Source organism: Oncorhynchus masou, chromosome 18 (genome assembly GCF_036934945.1).
Source record: "Oncorhynchus masou masou isolate Uvic2021 chromosome 18, UVic_Omas_1.1, whole genome shotgun sequence".
Classification (NCBI taxonomy): Eukaryota; Metazoa; Chordata; class Actinopteri; order Salmoniformes; family Salmonidae; genus Oncorhynchus; species Oncorhynchus masou.
The window spans coordinates 35,232,065-35,258,460 of record NC_088229.1 but is presented as its reverse complement, the minus strand read 5'-3'; the positions used below and the strand labels follow the sequence as shown (position 1 = coordinate 35,258,460).

Sequence of the window (26,396 nt, the reverse complement as noted above, 5' to 3'; positions counted from 1 at the left end):
TTTTGCAGTAATTTCAGCTGCATGTCTCTTGGGGTATGTCTCTATAAGCTTGGCACATCTAGTCACTGGGATATTTGCCCATTCAAGGCACAACTGCTCCAGCTCCTTCAAGTTGGATGGGTTCCGTTGGTGTACAGCAGTCTTTAAGTCATACCACATATTCTCAATTGGATTGAGGTCTGGGCTTTGACTAGGCCATTCCAAGACATTTAAATGTTTCCCCTTCAACCACTTGAGTGTTGCATTAGCGGTATGCGTAGGGTCATTGTCCTGCTGGAAGGTGAACCTCTATCCCAGTCTCAAATCTCTGGAAGACTGAAACAGGTTTCCCTCAAGAATTTCCCTGTATTTTGCACAATCCATCATTCCTTAAATTCTGACCAGTTTCCCCAGTCCCTGCTGACTAAAAACATCCCCTCAGCATGATGCTGCCACCACCATGCTTCACTGTGGGGATGATGTTCTCGGGGTGATGAGAGGTGTTGTGTTTGCGTCAGACTTAGTGTTTTCCTTAATGGCCAAAAAGCTAAATTTTTGCCTCCCAGGTGGCGCAGTTGTCTAGGGCACTGCATTGCAGTGCTAGCTGTGCCACAAGAGACTCTGGGTTCGCGCCCAGGCTCTGTCACAGCCGGCCGCGACCGGGAGGTCCGTGGGGCGACGCACAATTGGCCTAGCGCTGTCCGGGTTAGGGAGGGTGTGGCCGGTAGGGATATCCTTGTCCCATCGCGCACTAGCGACTCATGTGACGTGCACGCTAACCAGGTCGCACAGTGTTTCCTCCGACACATTGGTGCGGCTGGCTTCCGGGTTGGATGCGCGCTGTGTTAAGAAGCAGTGCGGCTTGGTTGGGTTGTGTTTCAGAGGACGCATGGCTTTCGACCTTCATCTCTCCCGAGCCCGTACGGGAGTTGTAGCGATGAGACAAGATAGTAACAACTAACAATTCTTGTCTCATCTGACCAGAGTGCCTTCTTCCATATGTTTGGGGAGTCTCCCACATGCCTTTGTTGAACACCAAACGTGTTTGCTTATTTTTTTCTTTAAGCAATGGCTTTTTTCTGGCCCTTCTTCAGTAAAGCCCAGCTCTGTGGAGTGTACAGCTTAAAGTGGTCCAATGGACAGATACTCCAATCTCCTCTGTGGAGCTTTGCAGCTCCTTCAGGGTTATCTTTGGCCTCTTTGTTGCTTCTCTGATTAATGCCCTCCTTGCCTGGTCCGTGAGTTTTGATTGTGGTGCCATATTCTTTCTATATTTTCCATAATGGATTTAATGGTGTTCCGTGGGATGTTCAAATTTTCTGGTATTTTTTGTACTTCTTCTGTACTTCTCCACAACTTTGTCCCTGACCTGTTTGGAGAGCTCCTTGGTCTTCATGGTGGTGTTGCAGACTCTGGGGCCTTTCAAAACAGTACTGAGATCATGTGACACTTAGATTGCACAGAGGTGGACTTTATTTAACTAATTATGTGACTTTTGAAGGTAATTGGTTGCACCAGATCTTATTTAGGGGCTTCATAGCAAAGGTGGTGAATTCACATGCACGCACCACTTTTCAGTTTTTTATTTTTTGAAACAAGTTATTTTTTTCATTTCACTTCACTTCATTTCACTTCATTTCACTTCACCAATTTGGAATATTTTGTGTATGTCCATTACATAAAATCCAAATGCAACAAAATAGGAAAAACACCAAGGAGGATGAATACTTTTGCAAGGCACTGTATGTCACCATCAAAGTCATGCACTGACTTGTTCCATTGCACAAGCCCACTGTCTCACAAACTCTGCCTCACTGCTAAATGTCAGATCTTAGATTTGCTGAGCTTGGCAAAACTCAACTGTCTGTTGTGCAACAGGTTACTGAGAGAGAGTTATTACTATGTAGCCGTTGGTGACAGTGCACACTTTCCCTTCTTGTTTTTTTGCCCTGGGAACCTGGGTTCATTCCTGGCTATGGAGATCAAATATAACTGTGGGCATTATCAGAGAAGAGGACCGAAGTGAAATAGGGGAGTGAACGGCCCTATCTGGAGTAGCCTAATGACGCAGGCAGGCGCAGGGAAACAGGCTCTTTACTTAGGCGGTTATCAAGTGCCTGAGCAGCTGTTACTCAGTCGCTATATTAAAAAGGCCAGTTCCATTTCCTTGTGCTGAAAAATGGATGTTTCAAACTGAATGAAAGGGTGAAGTCTGGTTTGGACCAGTCTTTTTGATGTGTCATGTCGGTGTCAGGAGAGGGGAATTCAGTGAATATTATGTGAGACGACAGACAGTTTGCGTTGGCGACAGTGTGTGAAATGCAGTAGTCACAGTTATGTAAAAGAAGGAAGCTATACCTGGGTGCTCAACAATAATCGAAACACTGTTGAATTGAACGTGTTTAACATATAATTTCAACTTGCTCTGCACCTGCAGTTCTGAAATAAACCAAGTATTTTGCAGGCTGCTGTTGTTGCTTTCAGCCTTTTAAGGTGCAACATGTTGCCCTCCAGCCCATACAATATTCCCATAAAATCCTACTAATATCCTGCAGAAAATCCACTCTCCACACTAGGTGCATCTTGTAGAAGCGCCATAAATTCTTAGAGAAAAGCTTCACTGCCCTTTGCACTCCTAACCGGAACTCAGAAACAACTGAGGTTACCAACAACCTACTGAGGAGAAAGGGCGCAATGCTACCCAGCATGGTGCAGAGGTCTTATAAGCCCTGTTTATATCTGGTGCTGACATGCATCCTTTGCTGACATGCATCCTCTGATTTAGGCTTTTCATCCAGTAAGATTCGCTGCACACTATTGAATTAAGAGAATTGTCTTGTCACACTCACGTGTGTTTTGACAACAGCTGTTAATAAGAATAGGGCACGAGCTCTACAAAAATGTATGAATGGCGAGGAACAAGCGGGATTGTGCATTGCATGACGCCTTCTCAGTAAGGATGAGTAGTATGTTGATATTTATTTGCATGCTTCAATATCCGCGGGAAATCGGGGTGTTGCAGCACCCCTTGAAAAATCAGTAAAAAAATATATAAAAAAATAAAAAAAGTTTTTCTTCACAAAAGTAGTGCACTGGGCCTTTACTAGTCCTGCTGAGTGGACTGACATAGCCATCTGTAGAGCATGCAAAAACTAAAAAACCTCCCACCCCCTTCCTGTAGCTATGCATACTGCATATGTTTTTACTAAACAGTATGTTCTAAATAGTATGTGGTACTATTAGTACAGAATGTAGTTTTAGTAAGTAGGAGGCAGGACATATTTTGGACAAATCCCCCGTCATTGTTTAATGGGGCGGCAGGTAGCCTAGGGGTTAGAGCGTTGGACTAGTAATCGAAAGGTTGAAAGATTGAGACAAGGTAAAAATCTGTTGTTCTGCCCCTGAACAAGGCAGTTAACCCCGTGTTCCTAGGCCGTCATTGAAAATAAGAATTAGTTCTAAACTGACTTGCCTAGTTAAATAAAGGTATAAAAAATAAATAAAAATTGTTGTGACATTTGATCTATTCAAGTGTACATGGATCACTTTTGGACTGCTGTAAGCATCCAAGTTAAACCATCTCTGCCTCATTTTAGGTCAATTTCCCACTGCCATCAAATTTGACCAGATTTGCCACAATGGACTGCCATGAAGCAGATAGCACCAAAAACCTTACAGACACAATGATTTGTAACAGTTACACTATGTGACACATTGTGTCATTCCGCTCTGCATCCCCTTCCTCTGGCTCTCTTTTTGCCACCAGTGATCAACGAATTTTGCTCTGGGAGGGAGGGAGGGAGGGAGGTTGGGAGGGAGGGAGGGAGGTTGGGAGGGAGGGAGGGAGGGAGGGAGGGAGAGGATGTAGTGTTTTGCTTATTCACATGTGAAACCCCAGATAGCACCCTATTCTTAATGGAAAATGATCAGGGTAAACCCTAAACCCTCCCAGCTCAAGGGCAGCTAAAGCCTTGTTCACCCTGGCGTAGTGACTCAAATCCATTTTTTTTTGCATGTCTGATTCGAATCTGTTCCTTTTCTTGCAGTCTGAACTCCAAACAGCACTTGGAATCAGATATTTTAAGCCATATTTAAAACCAATGGTGAAATATGATTTATTTGCCCTCAGGTGGTTTTTAGACTATTTGTCATATCTTGCTGCTTGATAGCTACTCTGTTGACAGCTTTGACAAGAATATATGGTAGCTAACTAGCTTGTTAATTGTTTACAAACAATTGTGTGAATGTGCTCGAAAGTTAAACGGCTACAGTGCCTAGCTAGCTAGTTGGCTGATGTGGCTAGCCAAAAATGACTTGTTTTTGAAAATTGGATCATCTTATCCTTTGAGGCTTTAAAAGTGTACTTAGACTATGATTTTGAACATTCAAAGACACTGAGAAATGACCATGGCAGGAATGTTGTCACCTTAGCTTGCCTCATAACTGCTGAGTGATAGGAAGCATGTGCACCACCACCAATCAGCATACACCACTGTGCACACCCGTCGTTAATATGACAACTAGCGTAGACATGTCGGCAAATAACTGCTGTCTGAACACACACATCCGATTTGGTCACTTGTAACTTACTGTTTGGACAGTCAGTATTTTGAGTTTGCAGTGGCCTTTTATTTAACATAGTTTGCGTGCCTTATTCTAATTTGCATGAACTTCCATGGTTTGCTGTGTCGGTCCCTCCTTATGAACTTTCTAATTGATTTATTGTAAACCTCCCCCTTGGCTGGTCTCCTTGGGACCGGAGTTGCCTCAGGCCTGTCACACCTGGGCCTGATCAACTAACTTCCCGTTCTGGAGCTGCTGCTGGAGGAGGTGCCAGTGGGCAAGATGGCAGCTGGTGAGATGACACAAGGCAGAAAGAAGGGTGCAAGGTTCAAAGGTTAATCTGTGAAATACAAGCTGAGTACTTTCTCCTTTGAGTCAAGTACAGGAGAGATAATTACATGTTCCGCTCCTGAAAATGTTGAGCAGTTGACGGACAGTGAACTCTCAGAAATTGAACCTGACAGAAATGAAGAGGAAAAACCGCCAACAGGTGAGGTGAAAGCTTCCGAGCCTCACCCCAATTATCAGGAAAATGCCCGAGATGACTCTGGGCCAGTGGGAGTATGGTTTGTGGAGAAAGTGGATCCATGTCTTTTGGTGATCCATTTGTGGTATCGGGCTGGGTGAGGAAGGATTTTGGTTCTGTCAATTTGGGCAAAGTATCCAGAAGTGGACTTGTGTTTATTCCATTTTTTGTGTGTCTGCTGCCCAGAGGGAGAAGGCACTACGTGACTCTGGATGAGAGCTGTGTTCTGCTCTCCAGAGCAGAGCGCCGCTGAAAGGAGTGATAACTGGGGTGGCGCTGAGGTGGATTGACTGAAGTTGAGGATTCTGTGTCTGATGCATGCCGTTTGTTTCGATGCAGACCAGGTGAGGGCCTTGAGACTGACCTGGTCTGTCTTTCTGAGTTTTGATGCAGAGTGTTTGCCGGATAAAGTCATGCTCGGGTATATAAGTTGTGTAGGCCATCATTGTGAATAAGAATTTATTCTTAACTGACTTGCCTAGTTAAATAATGGTTAAATAAAAGTTATCCTGTGGTAGCCAAACCCACTTATGTTTCAGGTACCAAATTTACGGTTTTGTTGCAGCAGTATGTTAAAGGGAGATTCTGAGGTGTAAGAAGTGTGTCGGAGGGCATGGGACAAAGGAGTGTGTAGTTTCAGTAGGGAAAGTGTTTCAATTGACCATGTTGCTGGGGACCAGAATTGTCCTGTGCGAATGAGACCGGTTGAAGATTCCAGGCTGAAAGCAGTGCAAAAAGTGTTTTATGTTGAGGCAGTGAGGAAAGTAGAGGATCTGCCGGAAAATCACACAAAGAGTATGAAAGCTGCCGCTTCCGCCACAAACTTCACTGGGACCATGTCATACCCAGCCACCAATGACCTTGCAGCCAGAGGGGGACCAAACGTGTGAGTGTGGTCGAACACATCTGTTCAGAATGGCTCCCTTGTCATGCATGTTTTCCACTCCCCCTGCAATGAACCAGGCCATGGGCTGGGTCCCATAGACGCTTGATGGCAACAGACGACAGGGAGCGGCTGCCAAACTACCAACAGTGAAACTAACCAACGGCAGACGAGCAACCGACGGGAGTTGGCTGTGGCCATCCTGGACACTCCTCCAGCAGCACAGACCTTTGATTTTGGTTTGTGATTGTGTACTTCTGAGATTTTAAGTAAAGAACTCTAAACATTTAAACCTTGTCTGTGTGGTGACCTGTGATCCTTAGAAACCTATTTTGGACATTTCCTCTACATTCCACTCGACACAATTATTGATGCTTCTTAAAGAGATTATATTCTAATTGACTCAAAGTAATATTTGGAGTTGTTTATGGCACAATGGAGTTCTACTGGGGGTCGAGCTCTTGACTGTAGCAAATTACAGTTTTCTGCCCTGCACAGCCTTCAGACAGGAGGAAGGTAATGGAAAGATTAATAATGAATGTAGTTATTGTGGCACTTGTGAATTGTACTAGCCTCTGGCAAATTATATAAAATTGGATTTAAATGACAAGACACAAATAGCCAGAAGTCAGGTGGTGGCATACATTGTATTACATCAAATATTGTAAACACTTCCAATGTAGTCAAAGTACAAAACAAGAAGCGTTGAACAAATTGCAATCTACACTTTTTGTATACGTCAAGCACTCAAATGTGGCTTGGATGGGTTGTTTCGGAGGGCGCACGGCTCTCGACCTTCGCCTCTCCCGAGTCTGTGCGGGAGTTGCAGCGATGAGACAAGACAATTGTACATTTACATTATTTTATACTCCCAATTGGACACCACGGAATTGGGGAGAAAAAGGAGTGTAAAAAAAAAAAGCATTCAAACACATAGCAGCATAATGGTTCACTCTTCATTCATCCAATAAACACTTTGGCTTTAAAGCAGATACATTGTAATAAATAGTTTAAAAAAGATTGTCTCCATTCATAAACATTAGCCCTGGCCTGAGGCATTGCAACAGTAAATAATTATAGTAAGTCAAGTCACAGAAGGAGCCTGTACATAAGGCACATACGATTCATATTCAAAGATAAAGACATGGTGAGACAAAATACAGGTTAAATGCAAATCAAGTGTACTGATGCTGTTTAAATTGGAACCCAGTGCTGCTATTTGCAGTGCTTGTGGTGATACTAGTATAAAGTGAGGTTATCAATACAAAAGTCATATGCATATGAAATATGGTAGTGCTTTAATTTATGATATATAGTGGGTCTGAAATGATTGACACCCTTCAATGATGAGCAAAAATGATTATAAAATAAATAATTTAAATACTGAGCTACTGTATATTGTACATTATTTTATAATACAATTGATCAGAGAAAAACTTTAAGTACCGGTAATACTTTTTTTTCTCAAAGTTAGGGGTAAAAATTGACACCCGTTTTCAATACCACACCTTGCGAGGATAACGACACTGAGCCTTATCTAAAATGTTTAAGATTGTAGAACACATTGGGAGGGATCTTGGACCATTCCTCCATACAAAGTCTTTCCAGATCCTTTGATATTCATCTGTGCTCATAGACTGCCCTCAACATAAACCACACATTTTCAACTGGTTTCAAGTCCAGAGAATGAGATAGCCATTGTAAAATGTTGATTTGGCAGCCAATTAACCATTTCTCTGTGGATTTTAATGTGTGCTTGGGGTCATAGTCTTGCTGGAAGATACATTTGCAGCCAAGTTTCAGGCTCCTGGCAGAGGCAACCAGGTTTTTGGCAAAAATGTCCTGGGTAAAGTTCATGATGCTGTTGAGCCCCAGGACCAGTGGAAGCAAAATAGCCCCAAAACATCAAAGATCCACCACCATATTTGACAGTAGGTATAGGGTTATTTTATGCTCATACATGTCAAACCCACCACTGGTGTGTGGCCAAAGAGCTCTATTTTGACATACAACAAATGTAAACACCTGGAGCTAAACAGCACATGGATTGGAACCAGGGCTTTGGTCAGATGACATGAAAATAGTGGTGGGTTTATCATCGAAATGAAAACACATGAGCAGAAAATAATCCCATACCTACTGTCAAATATGGTGGTGGATCTTTGACATTATGAGGATATTTGGCTTACATGGTGAAATCGTCATTATAATAACCTGTGAATTACTTGCTTCTTTCATAAAGGAACTATATAATGTAATTGCCGATTGAGTTGAATTATTCTAGGTATGATACCACCATTTTATTGTAAATACCTTTTACTTCTGGAATGTAAGTTATTTTTGATAACTTCTTCCCCTTTATTTAGAATGCAGTCACATAATTGTGCTATTGTTAGAATGCAAGAAGAATTGAAACAAATGTACACTATTTGGCATACTGCTAAAGAACATCAGGGGTACTGAACATTTCCAGGACAAGTCCTGCAACTTAAGCATAATTTATTATATACCCAAAATAATGTTTAATTTATAACATGACAAAGCAGAACTAGATCATTGCATTTTTTCTCTCAGTTCCTCTGCCTAGAGTTTTAAAGTGCATTGGTTGTACTGGATTGACTTGTCAGTCTCACAGCCAATAATAAAAGGATCGGAGATCAGTTCAGACTGTTCATCTCAGTTTCTTGAAATGCTGGACTCAAAAAAGGTCAAAGATCACAATGGCCACAGTGTTGTTGCTGCTGCTTTGAAGGGATTTCTTGAGTCTGAGGGAGTCCGTGTCTGGTGTTTTCGCTGTGTTCCCCTCAGCACTAACCCTTTGAGGTCTCCGGTGTCCGTAATGCACTTTATTTTCATGATGCACACTGTGGATCTGCCGCTCTTCATCATGACTTGACTCAAGTTTCCAGTGGTTCATTATTCTCCTCCGAAAAACAGTCTGAAATTGCTCCTCCTAGAAATGACAAAGAAAATACAGGTTGTTTTACATTCAAGATTGAGGGAGCTTCTGGTTTCAAATAGTAGCCACACCCTGTGGATGTGCTGTCCCCTCTAGTATGTGTGTGCATGTGTTAAACTTAATGGACGTGCGAGACAGATGGTTGGATTCAACTTTTCAAACACCAATTCCAAGGCCTTCCAAGTAAGAGCTTTAGAATGAGGTTGACTTAACATTTCTATGGGACTGATACCAGCAGCGGTTCTAGCTTCTACGGCACCCTGGGCGAACCCCCCCCCCTTTTTATTCAGACATTTGGAACACCATAAATACAAATATATACAAAAAGACTAATAAATATCAAAAAAGTAGTAACAAACACAAATAAAAACAAATTTGTGATGATTTGGCACTGGAGCATCAATATATTACCCATCCCCCCACAACACTGTCAACCAAGAGTCAAGACTAAACCAATTCACCCTGGTGGTGTGCAGAATGGTTTTATATTTTTCTTTATTTCGATTTCGCACAAAAAAGGCAACAATATGTCTGTGAAACTATATATTCACAGTATTATGAATGAATTGTGGTTTATTTGGTAGCATTTTGTAGTGTGACTGATTTTACTAATTGCAGTAGTACTGTACAAAGTTAGAGGTGCGCTATTTGATAGACTCCCCCACTACCCCTATCTCAGGCATCCTGTGGGGAGACCTGAGGTCAACCCCCGCCCACCTCGTACTTCTGAGTGGGAGACCTTCCCAGGCAGGAGCCTGCCGAGCTCACAAATTAGAATCAGGGCGCCCAATCCGACAAGGTTAATTGACTCACAGTCCCACACAGTGACATGATATCATTGACGTAACGTGCAAATGAACGATAGAAAACTGATCGCGCATATGGCACCATTACAAAAAATGTGCGGGCGGCCCGGGCAAGATGCCGCTTATACCTAAATCCGCCACAGGTTGATACCCAAGTGAGGTCTCTTACCATAACTTGCTGAGGCGTGAGGGGAGCGTGTCGTCGGCTCCGCTTTGGCTTTGCGCAGTAGCTCTCCAAATGCTGCAGGTCACAGGCCTTTAAGCAACACTGCTCCACAATTCCCTTCCCTCTCATCCGAGTCCCATTCCCTCTGAGGCGAGGACCATTCCCTCGGGTGGACCGAAGTCCATTCGGTGCTGTAACAAGAAAAAAAAGTATTTGGATCAGATCGTGAAACAATGCCCCGTCTTGAAGAGTTGCATACACATCTAGTAGGTGGTGGGCTGAAGCTGAAAAATCAGGAAGTTGATCGACCTACGTCGAGGGAGGAGCTGTTTTTTTTTTTATATGACAATTAAATATTATTATAACTACTGTAAGTTTGTTGGCACCTTTGTTGGCACCAAATTTCCTCAGAAAGGTATATGTCAACTGTCTGCTCAGGCAAACTTGCAAACTGTTAAACTTGGAACCAATCAGAACCAATTCAACGGCTCAGACACAAGAGGTATGTGGCAGGGTCTACAGTCAATCACGGACTACAAAAAGAAAAAAATCCCAGTCACGGACCAGGATGTCTTGCTCCCAGGCAGACTAAATAACTTTTTTGCCCGCTTTGAGGACAATACAGTGCCACTGACACGGCCTGCAACGGAAACATGCGGTCTCTCCTTCACTGCAGCCGAGGTGAGTAAAACATTTAAACGTGTTAACCCTCGCAAGGCTGCAGGCCCAGACGGCATCCCCAGCCGCGCCCTCAGAGCATGCGCAGACCAGCTGGCTGGTGTGTTTACGGACATATTCAATCAATCCCTATACCAGTCTGCTGTTCCCACATGCTTCAAGAGCCACCATTGTTCCTGTTCCCAAGAAAGCTAAGGTAACTGAGCTAAACGACTACCGCCCCATAGCACTCACTTCCGTCATCATGAAGTGCTTTGAGAGACTAGTCAAGGACCATATCACCTCCACCCTACCTGACACCCACTCCAATTTGCTTACCGCCCAAATAGGTCCACAGACGATGCAATCTCAACCACACTGCACACTGCCCTAACCCATCTGGACAAGAGGAATACCTATGTGAGAATGCTGTTCATCGACTACAGCTCGGCATTTAACACCATAGTACCCTCCAAGCTCGTCATCAAGCTCGAGACCCTGGGTCTCGACCCCGCCCTGTGCAACTGGGTACTGGACTTCCTGACGGACCGCCCCCAGGTGGTGAGGGTAGGCAACAACATCTCCACCCCGCTGATCCTCAACACTGGGGCCCCACAAGGGTGCGTTCTGAGCCCTCTCCTGTACTCCCTGTTCACCCACGACTGCGTGGCCACGCACGCCTCCAACTCAATCATCAAGTTTGCGGACGACACAACAGTGGTAGGCTTGATTACCAACAACGACGAGACGGCCTACAGGGAGGAGGTGAGGGCCCTCGGAGTGTGGTGTCAGGAAAATAACCTCACACTCAACGTCAACAAAACTAAGGAGATGATTGTGGCCTTCAGGAAACAGCAGAGGGAACACCCACCTATCCACATCGATGGAACAGTAGTGGAGAGGGTAGTAAGTTTTAAGTTCCTCGGCATACACATCACAGACAAACTGAATTGGTCCACTCACACAGACAGCATCGTGAAGAAGGCGCAGCAGCGCCTCTTCAACCTCAGGAAGCTGAAGAAATTCGGCTTGTCACCAAAAGCACTCACAAACTTCTACAGATGCACAATCGAGAGCATTCTGGCGGGCTGTATCACCGCCTGGTACGGCAACTGCTCCGCCCACAACCGTAAGGCTCTCCAGAGGGTAGTGAGGTCTGCACAACGCATCACCGGGGGCAAACTACCTGCCCTCCAGGACACCTACACCACCCGATGTTACAGGAAGGCCATAAAGATCATCAAGGACATCAACCAGAAGGCGAGGTCAGTACAGGTGCATCAAAGCTGGGACCAGAGACTGAAAAACAGCTTCTATCTCAAGGCCATCAGACTGTTAAACAGCAACCACTAACATTGAGTGGCTGCTGCCAACACACTGACTCAACTCCAGCCACTTTAATAATGGGAATTGATGGGAAATGTAAAATATATCACTAGCCACTTTAAACAATGCTACCTAATATAATGTTTACATACCCTACATTATTCATCTCATATGTATACGTATATACTGTACTCTATATCATCTACTGCATCTTTATGTAATACATGTATCACTAGCCACTAACTATGCCACTTTGTTTACATACTCATCTCATATGCATATACTGTACTCGATACCATCTACTGTATCTTGCCTATGCTGCTCTGTACCATCACTCATTCATATATCTTTATGTACATATTCTTTATCCCCTTACACTTGTGTATAAGACAGTAGTTTTGGAATTGTTAGTTAGATTACTTGTTGGTTATTACTGCATTGTCGGAACTAGAAGCACAAGCATTTCGCTACACTCGCATTAACATCTGCTAACCATGTGTATGTGACAAATAAAATTGGATTTGATTTGAACTCCCGTATATACCCCTCGTGATGAAGGCAGCCAATGGCCTGCTTCTATCTAAAATTTAAACACAGCCGACCATGAAATCGTGATCTGCTGTCAGTGTTTTTTGAGGAACTAACATTAGCTCCCAAAGACTGAAATAAGATAAATATCTGTTTGAGTGCACTTTAAATATAGAGCATGCAAGAAGAATGGTCTTGATCATATGAAGTACTAACTCCATTGACCAATTAGCAGTAACATGAAGTACTTAAGTACAAATATTTCATAAACCCAGGGTCGTTACAGTACTTACAGTTGAAGTCGGAAGTTTACATACACTTAGGTTGGAGTCATCAAAACTCATTTTTCAACCACTCCACAAATTTCTTGTTAAATTATAGTTTTGGCAAGTCGGTTAGGACATCTACTTTGTGCATGACAAAAGTTATTTTTCAACAATTGTTTGACAGATACAGTGAATTATAAATTAAATTATCTTAATTCCAGTGGGTCAGAACTTTACATACACTAAGTTGACTGTCTTTAAACAGCTTGGAGAATTCCAGAAAGTAGGTCATGGCTTTAGAAGCTTCTGATAGGCTAATTGACATCATTTGAGTCAATTAGAGGTGTACCTGTGGATGTATTTCAAGGCCTACCTTCAAAGTCAGCGCCTTTGTCATCATGGGAAAATCAAAAGAAATCAGCCAAGACCTCAGAAAAAAAATTGTAGACCTCCACAAGTTTGGTTCATCCTTAGGAGCAATTTCCAAAACGCCTGAAGGTACCACGTTGATCTGTACAAACAATAGTACACAAGTATTAACACCATGGGACCACGCAGCCGTCATACCGCTCAGGAAGGAAACACAATCTGTCTCCTAGAGATGAACGTACATTGGTGCGAAAAGTGCAAATCAATCCCAGAACAACAGATGCTGTGAAGATGCTGGAGGAAACAGGTACAAAAGTATCTATATCCACAGTAAAACGAGTCCTATATTGACATAACCTGAAAGGCTGCTCAGTAAGGAAGCAACCATTGCTCCAAAACCGGCATAAAAAAGCCAGACTACTACGGATTGCAACTGCACATGGGGACAAAGATCGTATTTTTTGGAGAAATGAAAAAAACAACAACTCTTTGGCCATAATGACCATCGCTATGTTTGGAGGAAAAAGGGGGAGGCTTGCAAGCCGAAGAAGACCATCCCAACCGTGAAGCACGGGGGTGGCAGCATCATGGTGTGGGGGTGCTTTGCTGCAGGAGGGTCTGGTGCACTTCACAAATTAAGATGGCATCATCATGAGGTAAGAAAATTATGAGATGTTGCTTCAATATATCCACAAGACATCAGTCAGGAAGTTAAAGCTTGATCGCAAATGGGTCTTCCAAATGGACAATGACCCCAAGCATACTTCCAAACTTGTGGCAAAATGGCTTAAGGACAACAAGGTCAAGGTATTGGAGTGGCAATCAAAGCCCCGACCTCAACCCTATAGAAAATGTGTGGGAAGAACTGAAAGTGTGTGGAGCAAGGAGGCCTACAAACCTGACTCAGTCACACCAGCTGTCAGGAGGAATGGGCCAAAATTCACCCAACTTATTGTGGGAAGCTTGTGGAAGGATATCCGAAACATTTGACCCAATTGAGTGCATGTAAACTTCTGACCCACTGGGAATGTGATGAAATAAATAAATCATTCTCTCCACTATTATTCTGACGTTTCACATTCTTAAAATAAAGTGGTGATCCTAACTTTTACTATGATTAAATGTCAGAAATTGTGAAAAATAGTTTAAATGTATTTGGCAAAGGTGTATGGTATGTAAACTTCTGACGGATATTGTTTAGCGCCATCTATATACTTTATATATTTGACAAAATCATAAAGAAAATGTACTGGTTACCAACATAATTAGAACAGTATAAAGTATGTTTTTGTATGTAATTGTAAACTGACTGGTTCGAGCCCTAAATGCTGATTGGCTGACAGCCGTGGTATATCAAACCGTATACCAAGGGTATGACAAACGTTTATTTTTACTGCTCTAATTACGTTGTTTACCTTTATTTAACTAGGCAAGTCAGTTAAGAACACATTCTTATTTTCAATGACGGCCTAGGAACAGTGGGTTAACTGCTTTGTTCAGGGGCAGAACGACAGATTTTTACCCTGTCAGCTCTTGGATTCATTCTTGCAACCTTCCGGTTACTAGTCCAACACTAACCACTAGGCTACCTGCTGCCCAAAACATCACAGTTTTGAAAACATAGCTTGTCCAAAAGGGGTCTCTTGGCACAACATCCCCTGGATATGGGGTAAATTCAGCCAGGTTAACTTAAGCAGGATATACATTTCTGTGTTGAATTAAATATTACCACTGCCTTTTTAAAACCATCTATATCTCCAACACTTTGTGCTTCTATTTTTTTTTTTAACACGACATAGGCCAGGCCCAGTTGTTACCTCATACCCAAGCGTTAATGCCTTGCTTGCATTACGCCTGGGAAGAAAACACTTAAATTCACTCAACCATAAGCTCAACTTACCCCAAGCAAACATTTAGACCACACAGCTATACTGAATAAAAATATAAAATGCAACATGTAAAGTGTTGGTCCCATGTTTCATGAGCTGAAATATAAGACAGACATTTTCCGTACGCACCAAAAGCTTATTTCTCTAAAATGTTGAGCACACATGTGTTTACATCCCTGTTAGTGAGCATTGTATCATTTTTCAAGATAAATCTATCCATCTGACAGGTGTGGCATATCACAGCATGATCATTACACATATGCACCTTATGCTGGGGACAATAATAGGCCACTAAAAATGTGCCTCAAGTTGAGAGAGCATACAATTGACATGCTGACTGCAGGAATATCCACCAGAGCTGTTGCCAGAGAATTAAGCATAATTTATCATCTACTGAAGAGTGCTGAAGAGTATTTCTGTCTGCAATGAAGAAAAACTCATTCTGATTGGCAGGGCTGCACCAGTGACGTGAAATTGACTGATTTCCTTATGAACTAACTCAGCAAAATCTTTGAAATTGTTGCATTTATATTTTTGTTCAGTATACAGTAGAAGGATGCACTTTCTTGCTAGGTGTAAGACCTCATGTTGAAGCTTAGAGACCCCGTTTGATGTATAGAACAATCTTAAAATGATCTACTTTGATGTAGATACAAGAATGAAACTCCTAACACAAATTCATTTGACTTTTTCTGGACCTAACTTGCTTACCAAATTTTCCATGTGATTTCTTTCTTCATAGACTACATAAAATGATGACCCCTTCCTAAATATTTGGTCAAATGATACATTTTGTGTATAGTTTCCTAGAAACAAGCGTGGCTCAACTTACCCCACTCTCCCCTACTGCAGTTCTCTAAGCTTTTTTTCCCTGTTTAATACACTTCCCTTTACATAAAATTGCACATAATCAGTTGTATTATTTATTGTTATAGCTACGGCTATCGCTCTAGTGTTGGCAAAATGTTCCTTGTAAGCACTCTCATCTTGTTGGATGAGAAAGAAACATGATATCAGGCTGTGAAAGTGGCCTTGGTAGAATAAGGGTAAAGGTGATTAGGTGAGAGGGTTTATGGATAGTATGTCTGGTCATACTGCTAATGTCTCAGCATGGATACTTTTTTCCCCCCTTCAAATGAATGGCTATTTGCCTGTAAGAAATGTCCCAATATACATTTTCTTCTGAGCATTGAGTTGTAACACTGGTGTCAGCAGTGGGATTCAGTGACCATGTGGTGTTTCTCTGACAGAAAGAGGGAGCATACTATCTAAACAGCAGGACATTAAATGGCAAGTAGCAGCACAAAAGGTGACAATAGGGAACCATACCTCTGTAAAATCCACGGTCTCCGCACACAAACTCTAGGTGGGCAACAAGTTCAGATCCACAACGTGCTCTTGACTCTGCATGGTCTGGTAGAGCTGCAAGGCACAAGATGGAGTACAGCACACCAACACTCCGCCAACATAGCACCTAAGAAAGAATGCACTTTAATAATCAATATCTAGCACCACTCATCTGACTGAACACAACGGTCTTGTCCAAGCTGCCACTACATTATTAACACCAGCACATTAACATATACAAAAACATTAGGCACTGTTGAGTTGAAGATAAAACAGTTTTTAGCATAGGCTTAATCATACTTTCCCACAACAATTCGGGCAAAAAACCTAAAAATAATAATTTATTTGCCGGTTATAAGTTTCACTGTAATAAAGCTTAACAATTGGCGGTCAGTAATTATAGATTATTATTTAGTTGATATGCAAGGAACCTCATCATCATAAATATTCAAGACAAAGACATTCAACCCAACATAAAGTAGGAGGAGTCTCCATGCACACTATCAAAACAGCTATTACAAACCAAAGCATGGCAACAACATTCCCCCCAAAATTATCCTTATCAAGCAAAGAGCACATAGCGGTTACCCCGTATTAACCTTGATGCTTGTTTTAGTACAGTGAGTTACAAAATAAAGATTCATAATTCAGCTAGGATAGAATTATGGATGATAGCAGCCTTAAAATACAACCGCCTCCCACGCTCTTTCTGTCACTCTGGCAAGGCTACTCTGCCCTCCCCTCTAGAAAGATACCGTAGAAAGGAGGATGCTCCATTTCTACTGAAGCCTACATTACACCTGTACACTTCATTCACGTATACATCTCAGGGACCCAAAAGTAGACATCATTGCATTCAATCCTCTGATGCTTTACAACTGAGGACATAATTGCTTCTTCAATACCAAGTTCTTCCTTGCAAAAAAAGCAGCAAATATGCATGTAGATTAGATATGGCATCATAATGAAGTGTATACGTCGCTCATAGAAAGTACATTATTAAGGGTGACAAGCAGCACCTACTAATTTTGAGCTGCACTAATGTGAAAATTGTCCATGCAGATAATTATTGCAATACAACAACTGAATGAACCCACTGGGGAAATGAGAGTTGCAGTGCAGAACATAAATATATTATATTTCTATGATGCAGTCTGCTGATAGGAATGTCATGAGCTGGAGGTGAAGGGCCTCCAGCTCATAACATTCAAACAAATACAACACTTTGCAGCCACTGGGTAGATATTATTTCACTGCATCCCACACAGCCAAAGATGCATCATGTGAACTTGCTAAACTGTGCATCCCTAAATTTGCCACCATGTAGGTGGATATTTAAATGCTATGCAGTGAAAATATCACATTTCAATTTCTGCAAAGCCACAACTCCACATAAGAGCATGGATATTATACCGTTTGTAACCTAAAAACTGTTTTGAATATCTGTAAAGAAAATACATTGGGTCACTAGGGACCAATAGCTTGATGCAACTTCTACTTTGGGCCAGTTTCCCGGACAGATTAGAATAAATCTATTCCTGGACTAAAGCATGCTCAATAGACTAGATCTCCAAATCAAACCTCCTGAAATTGCACAGTACAAATAAATGTCAATAACCACTGTTCCAGAATTAGTTCAATGTTCTCCTGAGTGACCGTACATACCTTCAGTGTACATCCTTTGGCAGACGACCAGTGTAGTGAGGGCTCAGAGGAGTGCATCTTGTCTGTCTGTCTAGGCATAGAGGCAGTAAGGCCTTGGAGCAGCAGTCTTATACTCAACCAGAGGGGAAGGACCAGTAGCTCAGTAGCTCCCTCCCTCCATTCTCGGCATTCTCCCTGGCCGAAAGAGGAAGGGTGTAAACTATTGAATTGTGTCCAAATCAAAAGTACTATCATGCCAACTTCCTGCCACTCATTGGCATGCCAAACAAGATCTGATCAAATCTTGGACCAGGGTAATTGAAAAGGTTTTGCAGGTTGTAAAATACTTTAACCTAGGATGACCTCCAGTACTTACAATGACTTACACTGTATAGGCCAAGGTGAGCCTTTACTTTGCACACACTGATTAATTAGAGAAAAGACACTAAGGGCCGGCTCTATTCAATTTGCAGCGCTGAAGATCCACTATTAAAAAGGCAATGTTCCCATGGTTCTGGAGACTGCATTCACGCCACATCGTTAATTACCTTCGGCAATATGGATTGAATCCAACCAGTGTCTAATTTTACTCGATTAGTTAATTGGCCAGTCTACACATCTGGCCATGTTCAGTACGAGAAAATGCTTTGAAAACTAGGTACTCCTGAAGTTCTATTTTCCCATTGCCAAACAGAATAGTTTGATTCAGTGGGCCATAAACATGACCCCGGTATCCCAAGTCTAAATTTGCTGATTAAAAGCCCAATAGAAGTGGCTGGCCTCAAAGGCCAAATTTGGTGTAAGAGAAAGAGATGGACTTACATTACATTGTATGTTCACCACTGCTATTATTTGGGGTCGAGCCAGGTCTTTTTTTTTTTTTACTGTCAAACTGTGCAACTCAGAGGATTGTCACATATAAATGTGGTTCCTGAGAAGTTCGAGATTTTCTCCGTCACACAACAGCCCAAAAAATTACGACCCCATTGACTGCTGTCATGACTTTCGACCCATGGCTCTTATGGGCAACCGTCCAAATAGTAAACTGACAACACTGTACGTTCGTCATTACAGCACACTGTCTGGGAGTAAGAGTGAACACATAGCACGTGGCGTTCAGGAGAGATGTTACTGGTGAGGAAATGCAGATCGTGTGTGATACACAAAACCAAAAAAATAACAAAATGATGCCTTCGTACAAACATTGGTTGTTTTATTGCACAAGGTCAATGTTATGAGACTACACAAAACAAAGTTATTTGGCAGAACTCAAACTTCCCATTGACTAGTCTATCACAGTAAGACTTTGCTGCCACATGTGGTGACCTGGGTGTTGTGCTTTCTGAAGGATTCCTCCACCTATAAATGCAACAACTTGAGAGGGACTCATTTTCAGCATCTAGTAATAACTTGTGCAGTATCATCTAACAAACATCTTGAAAACAAAAAATATTCAACCCGCAGTATAAATACTGTTGCAACTGGGGGGGGGGAGAATAGGATACAACTTGTACTTTTAACACAAGTGACAATGTTCAAAATGTGAAGGGGGAAAAAAATGTAACTAATTGTGTCTCTAAAGGAGGAATTCAGACCAGAGTTACACACGCGTGAATGGAACTTTATTCCGTTTTTAGGCACTTCTCTCTGCGTATTATGACCTTGATCTTGTGCTAGGGGAAATGCCAGTGCCAGCTAAGGTAAGCATTTAATGTGGCAATCAATGAAATGAAGGTGTGGTGGTGTGTCTTACAGGTACGCTGTATTCTGAACTTGACTGAATTCCCTCATAATGCCACCACCTTTACTCATGAGGAAACTGTGATGATCGAGCAACCCGTCAGTTCCAAGTGGAAAAGCTAATTATTTCCCCCCCAATAAAAATAACACCAATCTCCATGCACTGTCATTTATACATTGATAAGAGCTAGGTAAATGAGTAATCCATTTGGATAAGGGGATAGAAAATATTTAATTGCTTTAGATACATTTTACCTTATGATCACTGGCGACAGAATGTGAAACAAGTCATATTTCAGCAAACTGAAAAGCATGTCAACTTGTCAGGTTTTTCCACAATGAATTATAAACAGCAGTGATGTTATTCAAAATTATAATTGTAGGCCTATGGCTTCATTTGTGGGGCTGAATTTGGAGATCCAAGCAGAGGCTGGAGCCTATGGTAACCTGTGCACACTGACAGTAATTTCGAACCTACCGAGATGAATTATGCACTCTAGAATGTTTTAATTATTTGCCCCAACTTATCAGTGGTTTGTTTTGACAATTTCTATTGAATTAAATATTAGCCACCGTCAGTAATACCCACATATTAACTATCACTTTAGTTAGTCCTAACCATTACATGGTTAATTTACCCGTCTTTCCTCTGTCATATAAGTGTGGTTAATCCAGAGGGTCACTAGCAATAGGCTTACATACATTGTATTCGGAAAGTTCAGACCCCTTCACTTTCCACTTTGTTACGTGACAGCCTTATTTTCCTCATCTACACACAATACCCAATAATGACAAAGCGAAAACAGGTTTAAACATTTTTGCAAATATACTAAGACCTATTTGCTATGGGATTTTAAATTGTGCTCATTGATCATCCTTGAGATGTTTCTACAACTTGATTGGAGTCCACCTGTGGTAAGTTGGATTTGGAAAGGTACACCCCTGTTTATATAAAAAGGTCCCACCGTTGACAGTGCATTTCAGAGCAAAAACTAAGCCATGAAGTCAAAGGAATTGTCCGTAGAGCTCCGAGACAGGATCATGTCAAGGCACAGATCTGGGGAAGGCTATCAAAAAATGTCTGCAACATTGAAAGGGACCTCCATCATTCTTAAATGGAAGAAGTTTGGAACCACCAAGACTCTTCGTAGAGTTGGTTGCCTGGCCAAACTGTGCAATCGGGGGAGAAGGGCCTTGCTCCGGTTGGTGACCAAGAACCCAATGGTCACTGACAGAGCTCCAGAGTTACTCTGTGGAGATGGGAAGAGCCTTCCAGAAGGACAGCCATCTATGCAGCACTCCACCAATCAGGCCTTTATGGTAGTGGCCAGACGGAAGCAACTCCTCAGTAAAAAAAGCACATGACAGCCCACTTGGAGTTTGCCAAAAAAGCACCTGAAGACTCAAACCATGAGAAACAAGATTCTCTGGTCTGATGAAACCAAGCTTGAACTATTTAGTCTGAATGCCAAGCGTCACGTCTGGAGGAAACCTGGCACCATCCCTACTGTGCAGAATGGTGGTGGCAGCATCATGCTGTGGGGATGTTTTTCAGTGGCAGGAACTGGGAGACTAGTCAGGATCGAGTGAAAGATGAATAGAGCAAAGTACAGAAAGATCCTTGATGAAGTCCTGAGCGCTCTTTAGCAGGTTCTCACACTGTGGCAAAGGTTCCCCTTCCAACAGCACAACAACCCTAAGCACACAGCCAAGACAACGCAGTATGTCTTTCATTAATCCCTATTCTGATCTCGTTCTCTCAATATATTCTAATGAGTATGTCGAGAATTTTTTTATTAAAAGGTACAATATTCAGAAACCGCTCTGCCATTTTATGGTTGCTAAAATTTAAAGTTTACTTTATTTCAGATAGTGACAAGACAAGCGATGTTTGGTGTAGAAAACCATTGTACCATCTAAACCAGCTGTCAGCGGTTTGAATCTGGTGTACAAAACCGAAAGACGCAAATTCTAAACTTACGAACGGGAAGCATAGAATTGGTGCACAGAACTGCTTCTTAGACTTACTTTCAATGAGAATGACAGATCTATAAAACAAATTTCTATGAGAATTTGGTCTGGTCGCCACAAAATGTACATATTGTAGCTTTAAAAAGGTACACCATATTTAAACGAATCCTCAACAAGAAAATCTGTTGCCCAGCAAGTGGGAGGGGTTTCAGTATTTTAATTATATAAATTTAGTGAATGCAAGGGAACCACATTTGTAAAGCCCATCAATTCTGAATACCAACAACTGAGAACTGCGTAAATCAAAAAGTGTAAAAAAAGTCTGAATCCGACCCTAAAAGAATAACTGCAACTCTAATAACTAATCTTCAAATTCGATAGCTGGGCAAGTTTGATCAAACAAACGCTGCTTTCACATCAGATATAATCAAACGAAAAGTAAAAAGTCCTTTTGAATTTTCTAATAAAATTATATAATTTAGATGAGTTATTTCTAACGTAAAATATTTTTGCCCATCAAAGATGATGGATCACAGGTCTTGGAAGATAAGGAGTGGAGAAGTTTATGGGTTCCAACATTTAAAATAATAGTTACAGAATGGATGTTCTAGCAGCGCTTAAAAAAATGAAAGTGTGTGGAATAATCGTTCATGGCATTCAACATCCGAGGGCCCTTAGAAATAATTGTTTCCCACTTTGAAGACAGTCAACTTGAAGAGCGCAGGTTGTTGAGGGCAGCCTCTCTCTCTCTCAGTTTGGCCCTGATACGGTTGATCCTCTCCTCACGGGCCGAATGCTCAAAGTCAAAACCATGGTGCTGTTTGGGGGTGGGGGCTAGAGCGGGTATGATTGGGCACTCCGCCGTCCAACTCTGAACACTGTCCCCTGTGAAGTCAACTTGCATAACCGTATCACTGCTTTGGTCTGCATTCAGGGCCTCTGGTGGAGGTAAGCTGTCACTCAAAGCAACAGCCGTAACAGAGAGATCTTCCACCTCAGACTCATCCCCATTGGTGGCTTGGCCCTCTGCCCCACTCTTACCTTTGTCCTCAACTCGTCGTTGTTTGACACTACCCAAATTGTGACATCCCTCTTCCTCAGGCTCCTCCTCAGCATCATCATCTGTCTCACTGGTAATCCCACCTCTGCCCTGAAAGCCTTCACTTGAGCAAGGGTGCCAATTTGCGGTCTTTGATAATGATTCTTGGGTCTCCTCATTCAAAGGCTGGTTTTCCTCTTGAGTCACCAACTCCATCTCCTGTTCAGGACATCTGCCAGGTGTCTCCTTTAACAACCTGTTGGCGTTCAATAACTTCCGTACGACTTGATCCTATGGTGGAAAAGAAAAAAAAGAAAATAGGTAGAGACAGGAATTAACATTTTGACTTAGACCAGTTTTCTTGTTCTCTATGAGAGGAGAAGTACAATTATACAATTTTCACGTGTGTTAAAGGGCAGCTCCCTGGAAACTTTACCAACAGGCTAAAAAAGCAACAACAAAAATAGCTATATTTAAAGTCTGATAAGTGACCGACTACCTTTTGGGGTTTATCAGCAGCATATATTCATCTCAACCTAGCCTTTATTAACTACAGCACAAATACCACAAGGTGGAATTAGGCTGTCCATTTTCTAATTATTTATTTGCCAAGTTATAATATATTAATTGATCAGAAAAATAAATAATGCCGTTCCAAGGAGACTAATATCACATACACATCTGGTACTGACATGCTATGGCACAGCTGAGACAATAGTACCCACTTGCTCTGTGTTATGATCCTCTTCCGCAGTCTGCTGTGGCGCAATGTCCCCCTGGGGGATTCTGGACAACTTCACCTGGACTTGGTGGGTGAGGCCGAACCTCTGCAGCAATGCCCACTTCCCCTGGGGCTTTTTAGGAGACGGCTTTGGAGATGCGGGGCTGGACTGAGGTGGTAAGCCAAGGGGGTGGGGAAGAGATCAAAATACAGGAATTCAGCTTTCTGCAAAAATATACACCTCACAAGGACGTCTAGTTTCAAGCAAGTAGATCATGTTGATATCACAAACAATTTCAAGTCTCATATTAACATACATAAGCAGACATTTCTCAAGAGCATGGGGTACAGTCATGAGGGAGCAACAGTAAGGATAGCAGGAGATGGCAGGGTCTTACCTTCTTCTGGCTCTTCCTGGCAGGTGAGAGGAAGATCAGTTTTCGCTGTGTGATCTGAGGGACCTCGGAAGACAACAAGTTATTCAGGTCAGGGCTGTGCTGCCTCTTTCCTCTGATAGTCTTTGCTTTCTTGATTGACAGGAAGATCCTCCCCTTGTGGATGATGATGGCATCCTGGTGGGGGACAGGGGGCAGGCCATGAGGGAGGGGGTCAATCTGGGTGGCAGTACCCTGCTGGAAGTTCTGTCTGGAGGGCAAGAACTCCCTGAGGACATTGAAGGCCGTGCCGCTGGAGGAGACGAATGGGATCAAGAAGGGACTCTGGGCTGCCTTGGGTTCCTTGGTCACCATTGAGGTCAGGTTAATCTTGGCTGTATCCACTGTGGGGCTGGCCGGTGAACAGCCTCTCTCTCGGATGACCACTGGCGAGATCCACGTGGCCAAAGGCGAGGAAACTCTCTTTGCACTGCCACCCTGAGAGTGGGGCACTCCCATCCTTCTCAAGATGGAGGTTGGCAGAGTCAGAATAGAGGTAATTTTCACCTCTGCCTCTTTGGGGATGTAGATCTCAAAGTTCTCCAGGATGTCTATGCCCCGCATCTTTCCACGTCTACAGCTGGCTGAAAGCTATAGCAAAGATGGTTTACACTTATGCCGCATATAGTAGAATATTGCATACAGTTACTGGCAGTGCTCAACTTGGACTGAAATAGGTGCAAATATTCTAACCTGTAGTAGCCATGTGAAAATGTAATGAAGGGATTTGCTCCACTGTTTATGTTTTATGATCCGCTATTTGATGGTATGCATATTCCTGGATAGTTCCTGAGATTGACTTTCAAACTAAAGGTGCAACATACAGAAACCGCTCCTCCATTTCATGGTTGCTAAAATTCTAAGTCTGCCTAATTTCAGTATATGTGACAAAACAAGTAATCATTCTACAATTAAACCACTGTGAAATATATTCTCATTAACAACAAATATTGTATTTTCAGCTGTTTGAAATTGGTGTACAAAATCAAATGTAAAAGACAAAAACTACAGTTTCAGGAAGCATAAGGACCTTTTCTTTCATATGAGCAATAAATATATTTTTTAAACAAAAGTTTAAATTGATACACGCCTTGATAGGGTTAGTGTTCCTACATGGTCATATCTCCATGTTCCAGAACTTGTATACGGAAGACAAGGGGTCCACCTGTGCTAATTAGCTATCTAGGATGCTCCAAACACCTGAATGTAAGTGTAACTCGGGAAGTGTAGAGAAAGTGTAGTTTAGTCAGATGGAGGCACCTACAAATCAAATGTAATTTGTCAGATGTGCCGAATACAACAGGTGTAGACCTTACAGTGAAATGCTTACTTACAAGCCCTTAACGCTGTTAAGAAAAATACAACAGAGCAGCAATAAAATAACAATAGCGAGGCTATATACAGGGGGCACCAGTTTGATGAAGCTGTACCTCGACTATGTAAAACTGCTGAGTAAGTGTAACTTTTTTATTTGAAGGATTCTTTCTCGCTGATAAAAGGGCCATATGTTTCGAAATACGAATCAAAGCTATGATGGACTTTTTATAAAACGTTAAAACAGAGTCGGGTTTGTAGTTCACACAGTAATCGTGGGCGAAGTTAACTGAAAATTCCGCCTAGAGTTTGAGAGCTACACTTACCTTAGCAGTTTTGCACAGATCCACATACTGTGTACCTCCAGCTGACGAACTACACTCACCAGTTATGCTTATACACATGGGTTCGGAGCACGTCAGATAACTAATTAGCACAGGTTGGCTGCCTATTTTTTCGGTAAACAAGCGATGGAGATATGGCCATGTGCGAACACTAACCCTATAAAAAAGGTGTAGTAAATGTCACCTTTTGTTTTTTGAAAATGATTTCTCGCTGAAATGAAAGACATTCCGTACGTTACCAAAAACGTACAATAAGCGATGCGTGTTAATGTTTAGAGAAATCGTGTCAATAAATATGCCGCGTTCACACTAATTAGCAAGTTGGAAATTTCCGAGTTTCCTAGTTCCGACTAGCTTGTGAACGTGGCATAAATGTACACGAATAAAAACGACTTGATTATTGATGCACTACAGCCAGCCCAGCTGTAGCTAGTTGACTCATTACGTAGATAACTGTTAGCTATGCAAACTATTTATAATGCGACGCACCTGCTAACTACAGTCGTTAGCTAGGTGACAATAAAATAGCCAGTACTTTTGCATATTACCTGAGTTTAGAGCGTGGACCCGATAAAAAACAAAGCAAATGATTAGCTAAACTTGAAAAACTAACAAGAAGTACCTAACATATTCACACAGACATGGGTAACGATGTACTTCCGGGTCACAGATTTTTGTACTCCTTCAGAGTCCCGTCCGGTGTACTTTGTAAATTAACATTTACGGCGAAAATGTGCACAGTGAGTGATATATTGTGTATATCGAACTGTATACATCAAATCGTTACAAACAAACCTGTGTGAAACTAGCGTCAGTAAAGAATCACTTCCGGGTCACGTTTTTTAAAGGTCTTCAAAAAACATAGTCACACATTGTATGGCAAGCTGTAAGCCTACAGAATATTAATTAGCAGTGGTCTGTATTC

General features: G+C 42.1%; 2 protein-coding genes across 3 annotated transcripts; both read right to left on the bottom strand.

Moving 5' to 3' along the window:
* Positions 1-6,579: 6,579 nt before the first annotated feature.
* Positions 6,580-17,998, bottom strand: igf3 (insulin-like growth factor 3). Its single transcript, XM_064923113.1, has 4 exons — positions 17,930-17,998; positions 16,247-16,391; positions 9,886-10,073; positions 6,580-8,904 (listed from the first exon to the last, which is right to left on the bottom strand). The coding sequence occupies exons 1-4, from the start codon at positions 17,984-17,986 to the stop codon at positions 8,650-8,652; spliced, it is 645 nt and encodes a 214-aa protein (XP_064779185.1). The 5' UTR covers positions 17,987-17,998; the 3' UTR covers positions 6,580-8,649.
* Positions 17,999-19,104: 1,106 nt separating this feature from the next.
* si:dkeyp-110g5.4 (uncharacterized protein LOC561637 homolog) lies at positions 19,105-26,160 on the bottom strand. Of its 2 annotated transcripts, none has more exons than XM_064923111.1 (4): positions 26,020-26,160; positions 23,778-24,404; positions 23,384-23,548; positions 19,105-22,949 (listed from the first exon to the last, which is right to left on the bottom strand). In XM_064923111.1, exons 2-4 carry the CDS (start codon positions 24,375-24,377, stop codon positions 22,326-22,328), a joined length of 1,389 nt encoding a protein of 462 aa, XP_064779183.1. In that variant the 5' UTR covers positions 24,378-24,404; positions 26,020-26,160; the 3' UTR covers positions 19,105-22,325. The 2 variants fall into 2 exon arrangements, with proteins under 2 accessions (XP_064779183.1, XP_064779182.1); XM_064923110.1 differs by lacking the exon at positions 26,020-26,160 and adding an exon at positions 25,454-26,010.
* Between the last annotated feature and the right edge of the window lie 236 nt (positions 26,161-26,396).